At 45.3% G+C, this 9,506-nt stretch overlaps 1 protein-coding gene across 1 annotated transcript; it reads right to left on the bottom strand.

Moving 5' to 3' along the window:
- Positions 1 to 5: 5 nt before the first annotated feature.
- LOC142795495 (uncharacterized) lies at positions 6 to 4,716 on the bottom strand (the record flags this gene model as incomplete). Its single annotated transcript, XM_075886065.1, is given in 4 exon segments — positions 6 to 206; positions 2,914 to 3,014; positions 3,943 to 4,043; positions 4,583 to 4,716. Coding segments are annotated over 4 exon segments (537 nt in total), but the record flags the coding sequence as incomplete, so codon positions are not given.
- Positions 4,717 to 9,506: the final 4,790 nt, after the last annotated feature.

Below are 9,506 nucleotides of genomic sequence, written 5' to 3'. Positions count from 1 at the left end.
CTTACTTCAAATACTTGGTAAAGGTAGTTCTTGTCTTCCTTAAAATGCGCGCAGAGGAATGGTAGCACAGCTACCTGGACTGCTTTTTCTCTTTGTCCTTCGTCTCTCACGCGCACCACCAGTTCCATAGTATGTTTCGTCGGCGCCTCCTCCATCATCTGAAATAATGCAGGCGCACAGGCCGCCATCCTCTCCTGGAAGATTTCCTGCAATTATTCCAAAAATCAAAGTAAATAACAGTTACTTGATAATAGATGAATTCATCTGTAGAGATATTAAAGTGAAAACTGATTGAAATGTAGAACTATATTACCACCCTACAATTGAGTGCAACAGCTGTGACACGCCAAAAAAAGAAGACAAAAAACAGACTGGTGGGGAATACCACCCTGAAACTACTGCACCAGCTTACTAGAACATGTTGTTGGCTAGTAGGTTCAGGCTGAAGAAAGGTAGGGACGTAAACCACATAGACAAGAAAAAAAGAAGTGGACGAGATAGAGCATTGATTGCAACAGATTTTGTTTGCAAAATAAAAAAGGCTCCTTTTGTTTTTGTAAACACCAAAGCATATGAGCAGGAAAATGGCGTGCACTCCACGATTATGACATCACTATAAAAAAAAAAAGGGGTTCAGCGGCAAATCGCTGTCACAACCAGACTCCCTTTCACAGTTATCTCCAACATCAGCAGGGGGTGTGCTACTGTGCTCTTGATCTGAACTGGATTCAATTTCAGGTACTTCCGTGCACTGTGTTGCAGTTTTGCCCCGGTGATACCTTGAAACATGTGTTCTGAAGGAACCTGCTGACCTCAGCACACTACCACAACCCACAAAAGGACACATAACAGCATCAATTCCACTCTCCAGATGGGCAGCTATGTGACCAAGAAGCTCCGTGCGAGTAGGCACACTCGCCCCGCATGACAACACAGAGCAGACAAACGCATCATCAGTCTGTTTGCTGCATCGCTTCTTGTGATGTCTGAAGACGTGACTTCTTAGGCTCTGATAGTTTTTAAACAAAGCTCCACAAGGCTCACAAGGGCAAAGGGCACCGCCCAACACACTGCTGTGATAGTGGTAGTGCTCGAAGTAGTCGGTCAATGTTGAAAATGTCTGTGCGCAATGCCGGCAAGTGGGCATTCTTCATTGATGTTATGGCTGCAATGAAGGTAGAGCACTTATTTTGCTAAATTACATTCACTGGCTTGTGCACTTTTTCAGACCGCCCAATTTTATAATAAAAACACTGCTACAATGGTAATAATACCTTACAGTCTACAATAGTAGAATCATTCCAATATCTGGTTAGCATGTCAGGTTATGTTCAATTTCATATGAACATTAGCCAATGCTTTTTAAGCAGTCCTCTATATAAGAGCACAGTGAATATAAATATTCTTGACCTGCTACAAATGTTTAAACTAAGTTGAAGCAGGCGGCGCAAGGAAAAGAAATAATGACGGAGACTGTAACATTAACTGCACAAATTCTACAGAAAACTGCACCCATACTTGCGCAACTTGGGTCTCTTAAAAGGCTATTCCTGAATGTGCAGTCAAAAGTGAGCTTAGCATATGCTCCAACATTACACATGTTCACAACTTAAGTAATGCTATCCATTATATCGCTAATGTTGACAACAGATGTTCATATCTTGCACATATGTGAAAGCAGCTTCAGCCTCTCAAGTGCAGCCAGGTCCAATATTGAATACAATTACTTTAAAATTTTAGCTTGAAACATAATTACTTTAAACAATTACTTAAAGCTTTTTGTGATATATTGACTAATCAAACAGTTGATACCAAGTATGAATTGCACCGTAGCCTGCCAGTAGTACGCGCAAGAGATGGAAATGGGTGGCTTCAAGATAGGGCACCCAAAACTTCGCATATGCGATCGCTTGATTCTGTTGCCATACACCAACTTCTTGGGTACACACAAGGACTCCCATGCTGGATTAGCTGCAGTTAAGCAGTAGTATGGCTAAGTGACGTGCAAATTCGCAATGTTGTCGGGTGTAAGCAATGTGTCGTGCAATTCCAAAGAAATGAACTGCTGAGCACGCAAATCAATAGACACAACAGAACATGCATGCGAAATGCGAGCGCCAATCGTACCTCACGGCTGTCACTCAAATTCCGCCAAGTACGGCAAAATAAGTTTACACACAGCCAAGTGACAGTTGCTGCCCCTGTCGTCTCCTACACCTATTTTTGTAGTAATGGACGTATGACTTGCAAGCGATGCAGGCATGGAAAACACGAGTGCTTTGTCTGCGCTCGATAAGACGACAAAGACACGTACACGCCTGGTGTGTACGTGACAGCAGACTCCTGCTGATCCGGCTTACAAGTGCACCTTATAACAGCCATGTGCATGGGCACCGAGGAGATCACTAATGAGTGCGTGCACAAACTGACCTGTGACATCCTCAAACTACAAAGATGCAACTCAACAGCAGGCTTCACCACAATAATACAATTAAGTGACACTAACAAAGGAAAAATGCCGTTATTGCTGAGTGCAAGCAATGCTTCATATAATTCCGAAGAATTAAACTGTTCACTGTACTGCTTCCTGCATGCGCAACTCAATAAAGGTGCAACACAGCGTGCGAGCACTATGGTCGTACCTCATAGCCGACACTAAAAATCCACAAAATGCACTGAAATATGCCTACGCACAGTAATGTTACCGTTGCTACCCCTACTGTTTTCTGTGCCTAATTTAGTAATAAGGTATGTATGAGCGATGCAAGCATGGCAAACACGTGTTTCATTATTCACCTTATAATAGCGACAGACATGTTACATGCCTAGCTCGTATGAGCTGTGGCATGCGAGTGCACCTTATAACTGTTTATAAGATAGGTAATGATCGATAACGGTGAAATAAATGCCTACCTGATTGTGATGTGTGCCAGGTGATGGACTTCGCAGGAAGGTGAGAGAGCTCTGACAATAGCCGCCTGCCTTGACCACGTAGGGTGCCAGAGACCACTGAGCTGAACAAGTGAAGAGTGCGCCAAAAAACTTGACAAGTGAGGAACCAAACAAATGAACTGCTAGCACTACTTGGTCCTGAGCACGTAAATCAATAACAAGATGCAACACAACCTGCATGCAAAATGCGAGCACCAATCGTACCTCACGGCTGTCACTCAAATTCCGCCAAGTACGGCAAAATAAGTTTACACACAGCCAAGTGACAGTTGCTGCCCCTGTCGTCTCCTACACCTATTTTTGTAGTAATGGACGTATGACTTGCAAGCGATGCAGGCATGGAAAACACGAGTGCTTTGTCTGCGCTCGATAAGACGACAAAGACACGTACACGCCTGGTGTGTACGTGACAGCAGACTCCTGCTGATCCGGCTTACAAGTGCACCTTATAACAGCCATGTGCATGGGCACCGAGGAGATCACTAATGAGTGCGTGCACAAACAGACCTGTGACATCCTCAAACTACAAAGATGCAACTCAACAGCAGGCTTCACCACAATAATACAATTAAGTGACACTAACAAAGGAAAAATGCCGTTATTGCTGAGTGCAAGCAATGCTTCATATAATTCCGAAGAATTAAACTGTTCACTGTACTGCTTCCTGCATGCGCAACTCAATAAAGGTGCAACACAGCGTGCGAGCACTATGGTCGTACCTCATAGCCGACACTAAAAATCCACAAAATGCACTGAAATATGCCTACGCACAGTAATGTTACCGTTGCTACCCCTACTGTTTTCTGTGCCTAATTTAGTAATAAGGTATGTATGAGCGATGCAAGCATGGCAAACACGTGTTTCATTATTCACCTTATAATAGCGACAGACATGTTACATGCCTAGCTCGTATGAGCTGTGGCATGCGAGTGCACCTTATAACTGTTTATAAGATAGGTAATGATCGATAACGGTGAAATAAATGCCTACCTGATTGTGATGTGTGCCAGGTGATGGACTTCGCAGGAAGGTGAGAGAGCTCTGACAATAGCCGCCTGCCTTGACCACGTAGGGTGCCAGAGACCACTGAGCTGAACAAGTGAAGAGTGCGCCAAAAAACTTGACAAGTGAGGAACCAAACAAATGAACTGCTAGCACTACTTGGTCCTGAGCACGTAAATCAATAACAAGATGCAACACAACCTGCATGCAAAATGCGAGCACCAATCGTACCTCACGGCTGTCACTCAGATTCCGCCAAATATGGCAAAATAAGTTTACACACAGCCAAGTGATAGTTCCTGCCCCTGTCGTCTCCTACACCTATTTTTGTAGTAATGAACGTATGACTTGCAAGCGGTGCAGGCATGGAAAACACGTGTGCTTTGTCTGTTGCACTCAAAGGTGGTGTGGTGTCCATGTCGAACGCGGACAGCATCATGGGCACTTCGGCATTGGGGTCACTAGTAGCCGGCGTTGCGCCCGCGCCAGTGTTGGGTCGGCGCGGGTGCTTTGTTAGGCCTAGCCTTGAACGTACCCCGGGCGCGTCCTCGTTGTGGGGTTTTTTTCGCTTCTGTGCTTTAAGTCCCGAAGATTTTGGTTGCAAAAGAGTCTTAGCAGCTTTACTGACCTTGCGCACAGGAATCTTGGAGGCAGGAAGAGAAGTTCCGGGGCAATCCGGCGTTTTTGTGGGAGCAGATGCAGCCGTGACTGATGTACACGACGCTCGTAGCGCCCTCTTAGGCTACGAAGGGAGGCGCTCAGCTGAAACGGCACCGGCGGGTGGTGCGGCTTTTAATCGAACTCGCGACGCTCCCTTTGGGGCAAACTGACTACTTTAGCGCCTGCCTACAATTTGTTTTTGTATTCTAGCCGACACCACGATGCACCGATGCTATCTTGCACCCATTCTATTGGGCAGTGATGGCCGGACACACCGCAGCAGTCGTGTTATTTTGTGTGACCATCAACGCATTTTTTTTTCTTTTGGCCTGTTGTGGTTGGGAAGAGCTATGGTGGTGCAAAAAATTTATCGGTTATTCAGGAAAAGTGGTGTAAAGGGAAATAGTTCTGAAGAATCGATGTTCTCGTCGCAGGTAGTGAGAACCATTCAACAACCGATGAATTCTTCGGTGACGAAGTGAAGTCGCCGTCGGTGTTCACCGAGTAGACTCATGAATTCATAAAAAGAACAAACGTTTCCCCGAGCCTTCCAAATTTTATTATTGGGCTTGAGCTTGCATGGTAGGCTTGACGGTGCGAAACAGCGTGAAAACAACGAGTTCATACAAAGAAACAGCAAACCGCACCCTTTTAAAATACACTTCATTACTGTGTTTCATTGACTGCGTGTTAATTGGTGTGCCAACTATACAACGCAGCTACGATTATAGGATTGCTCTCACTAAACAAGTCAAGGCTTGCAAGCACGAAAAAAAAAAGGAACGAAAATAGGAGAACATGTACACTGTCTCTTCTTCTGTGTGTCGTGCATTCTCACGATGTGACGAAAAAAAAAAAAACGTAAACTATTATGCACACCATCAAGATTCACATATATGCAGGGATTCTTGGACGGGTATGTTTTTTTTTCACTATCTTTTGTCAATAAAGTCTCATAGACGCAGTACAAGTACCTGTTCGCTTTCAATCTTGCAAGATTGAAAACGAAGTGCAGCGCCTTTCGACGATATATATATATATATATATATATATATATATATATATATATATATATATATATATATATATATATATATATATATATATATATATATATATATATATATATATATATATATATATATATATATATATATCGGAAGCGAAAAAGCACGACGTACGCCGAAACACCTTTACTAATTACAAATGTTTCGGCTGATGGGCCAGCCTTCGTCAGTGTGACCACACTAACGAAGGCTGGCCCACCATATCGTCTCGCTTTATAACTTTTTATGGCAACCCGACTTCGCTACTAATAGTAAATTTAGCTTCCCTTGCGGTGAAGTATCATAATGCTGTAATTATCCTCTTCCTTAATCGGTAAAAACTCTGAAACGTTCTCTTTTTCTTTTTTACCGCTGCTATCCTTCTCCGCCTCTCCGAATATATATATGTATCCATACTGGCACTTTCCAGTGATCCTGCATGCAGCTCTTTTTCTCCATTGTGAGTTAATGAACAGTTTCTCTTCCTCATTCTCTCGTATTTCTTAGTCTATCTTCGAACCCAATGTTGCTCTAAGCTTAATTTCCTCATCAAAGCCTGCCCAGTTATCACACTTTCCGTCTTCGTTTTCTGACTTTCCATGAGCGTACAATGCGAATCTGCGCATTCCTTACACACTGTGGGACGCCTCATCTTAGTCGGCGACTGCAGCGTTGCCGCTGTATGTATACGTTAGCCACCCGCCACGATAGCTCTCTCAAGGCATTGTCCATGGCTATCGCTTAATTTTCTGTTCTAGTTCACTGTATCATTGTCGAACGGGGGGAATGGTCAAAGTTCAGCCAGTATGTCGCCGACAGCTCTCTCAAGGCATTGCCCATGGCTGTCGCTTAACTTTCTGTTCTAGTTCACTGTATCATTGTCGAACGGGGGGAATGGTCAAAGTTCAGCCAGTATGTCGCCGTGCACACAAATCACGGAAGCGTGTTCTTGAAGTACAGAAGACATACGTTTTTCTGGTGTTTTACGGAAGGAGCGAAAGAACGGAAACATCGACTGCTGCTTTACGGCAACTCCTGCTGTTTCCCATAAACCGCAGCACAGTTTGTGCTTTAAACGTCCAGTCTCGCTATTTTTCAGGAAACAGATGTTACTCTGTAGTTTCTACGGTCTGCTCCGACGTTAAAACACGGATATTTTTTACAGTGTAGTTGCGTGCAAAAAGTGCACGCCAGGACTCTTAAGGCAGAGAAACTATGCAATTAAATAGACGTGGGAAACGCGACACGAATACGTGCATGCATAACCTCCATAACACTCGTGTATTCTGAACCGAGGTCGTATGGCTACGCAAGAGCCGGAGCTAGCCGCATAAAGAAAGCGGCCGTAAAGAGTTACAGGCTATCGCATTTTCGACGAATATACACCGGGCGCAACATCCGCAGCTGTAGAAAGGTCGAATCGCTCTTCTTTGTACCTCATTATTCGTCACTAACTTAACTAAACTACGGCAATTTACCGTTGGAGCGTACACGCGCGTGGTCATTTATGCATGCATGACCTATGATTAGGTATCTGAATGCTCGCAAGGCCACTCCCACAGTAGTAACCGCGTGATCCACAAAACTACGCATCATACTACACGTGAGTTTTCATATCGTCCCCAGAAAAGTGCTGCCGCCGCTGACGGGAATCGAACCCATGTCCTCTGGTTCAGCTTCACGGTGGGACACCGTGCGCTTGCTAAGCCATAGTATGCATGACGGGTTCTGCTCGGCCAACGCGAACGCGAAACGGACGTATAAAACCTGCGAAGCTAAGGTCACGAGAGAAGTGCCATTTTTTTCCTTATATGAACAGTGACGCTCAAAGAAATGAGGGGAACTACAGTGTAACCAATTTCAGAGCAGCGTAGCATACAAGTACTGGCGCAGAACACACACACACAGCGCTGTGTGTGTTCCTACCAACTCGTCCAAGTTGCACCCCTCAAAATTATAGCGTTTCGAGCGCTAGTTTCGCCACCACGATACGCAGGCCTGGCTTGTCTTAGATATATGGACGATGTCATAGTCAAAAGGACGCCGCCAGGCCGGAAGGCATAAAACTCGCTCACTTACTACAGCGAACCGACTGCGCAGGCGCAAGCCCGTTGCTTCGCAACTCACTGCACGCAAAAACGGCGCCGCAGTGCACAGCGAGATCCATCGTGCATAGCGTATGTAAACCCCTTCACTACAGCTCTTGCGAAGCGTTCCGCCACGCAGATGTGGCCGCTCGCAAATGACTCTTCGCCCACCCCATCTCCAAGCGTATTCCAGGCCTCGGGGGGATCCAGCCAGCGTACTTCGCCTCGTCGCCCGTTCTAACGACGCTCGTTAAAGGAAGCTAGTCCCACTGATCCTTCTTCTTCCACGCTCTTCTCTGACAATTGTGACCCCCCCCCCCCCCCCCACCATTTTCATACCATGCCAACCCTTTTGGGCCGGCCTTGTGCTCGTTCCGCGTCTCGGCATGCGAAAAAGAGGAGTCATTGTTTCTCCGGGTAACATCGCAATCACTCCGTGCATCGCCTGCCTCGACGCGAGGCCGTCTCACACAACAGGTGGCAACGCTGTTGCGAGAAGTTCCGCCAACACTGAATCCGTAACTCCGCGCATCTCGGGTTCTGATTTCGTCTTTGTAAACGCGCGTGAAACCTGAGCACGAGCCAGCGCACGAGGCATCAAGACCGGCAGCAAATAAAGCACCCGCCACAAACAAGCTACACATTTATAGCCTCATAAAGAAGATTGTTTCCAAGGCGCAAAACAGCCTCATAGTGTTCTGCAGGAGTGTTGTACGTATGTTTATATACCTTCATGCATCTTCAAAAGCGTTTTAATCATTAAGTTAGTGAAGCAGACCCTAGAACACCACCTAGTGAATTGAAACACTTCTAAGCGACTCCGAAGCTGCCGTTGCGAATTACTTGAGAGGCAGAATCAGAAAATCGTACTGCAACAGTGGCGTTGAACTATGGCAGATCTATATAGGTCGTGTTGTGGAGATTGCGTTAAAGAAGATAAAACGATTTCATGAAACGAATCTCGACATTAATGTTCATGTATCAAGGGCATATAGTGCTAGAATTGTTTTTTTTTTACTACTATAAGTTTTGCTTGTATGTTTACTGGAAGCAGGTCCATGGGGGCTCGAGCAAGCCTTTGGATGTGAGTCTCCGTGCTAGGAGATAAACAGCAGACTGACTGCCCGGATGCACTGCTTGTTGGGAACATAACGGCAGAGGGAGTACATTTAGTTTTTCGCTTACAGGTGCTGCAGACACAAGCACGGTTATTGGCAGCATTTTTTTTTCTTTAGAAAATGGTGCGGGTCGAGGGTGACAGCGGCAGAACCACGCAAGCCTTTAGCGTGACATTCCTGAAAGCATTGCAATGAACGTCGCCGACGCCAGCCACAAAACATTATTCATTGTATGAGCGAGCGCATATATGCCCGCAACTCAACGTTTAGTATCTATAAACGTTGCCCGCAACTAGACTTGAAGAAAGCTGACCATAGGAAGGCAAGTTTGGTGTGAATTATTCGAAGAAATTAAGCGAGAACAAATATCGAATGTTGTTTCGCAAAGTGGAAACCTCGAAAAAGAAATAACTGACGAAAGAACAGTCGCACAGAAAATTTCCAAGGAAAAAAAAGAGATTGAGGCAGCTAAGCACTAGTGCGAATACTAAGGATCGAAACAGCACAGCTACAGTAACATTTCCATTCTCGTTTTCCTCCTTCTGACCCTCGCTTCAATCTATGCATGGCTATGCTGTGCTCTCTCGCCTCTTTGTGATTTATCCTCTCCTTTTCGTCCTGCTCACCTTCAGGCCACTGCT

Source organism: Rhipicephalus microplus, unplaced genomic scaffold, assembly GCF_043290135.1.
Source record: "Rhipicephalus microplus isolate Deutch F79 unplaced genomic scaffold, USDA_Rmic scaffold_701, whole genome shotgun sequence".
NCBI lineage: Eukaryota > Metazoa > Arthropoda > Arachnida > Ixodida > Ixodidae > Rhipicephalus > Rhipicephalus microplus.
Note: the sequence above shows the minus strand (reverse complement) of the source record. Positions and strands in the feature narration are given on the sequence as shown.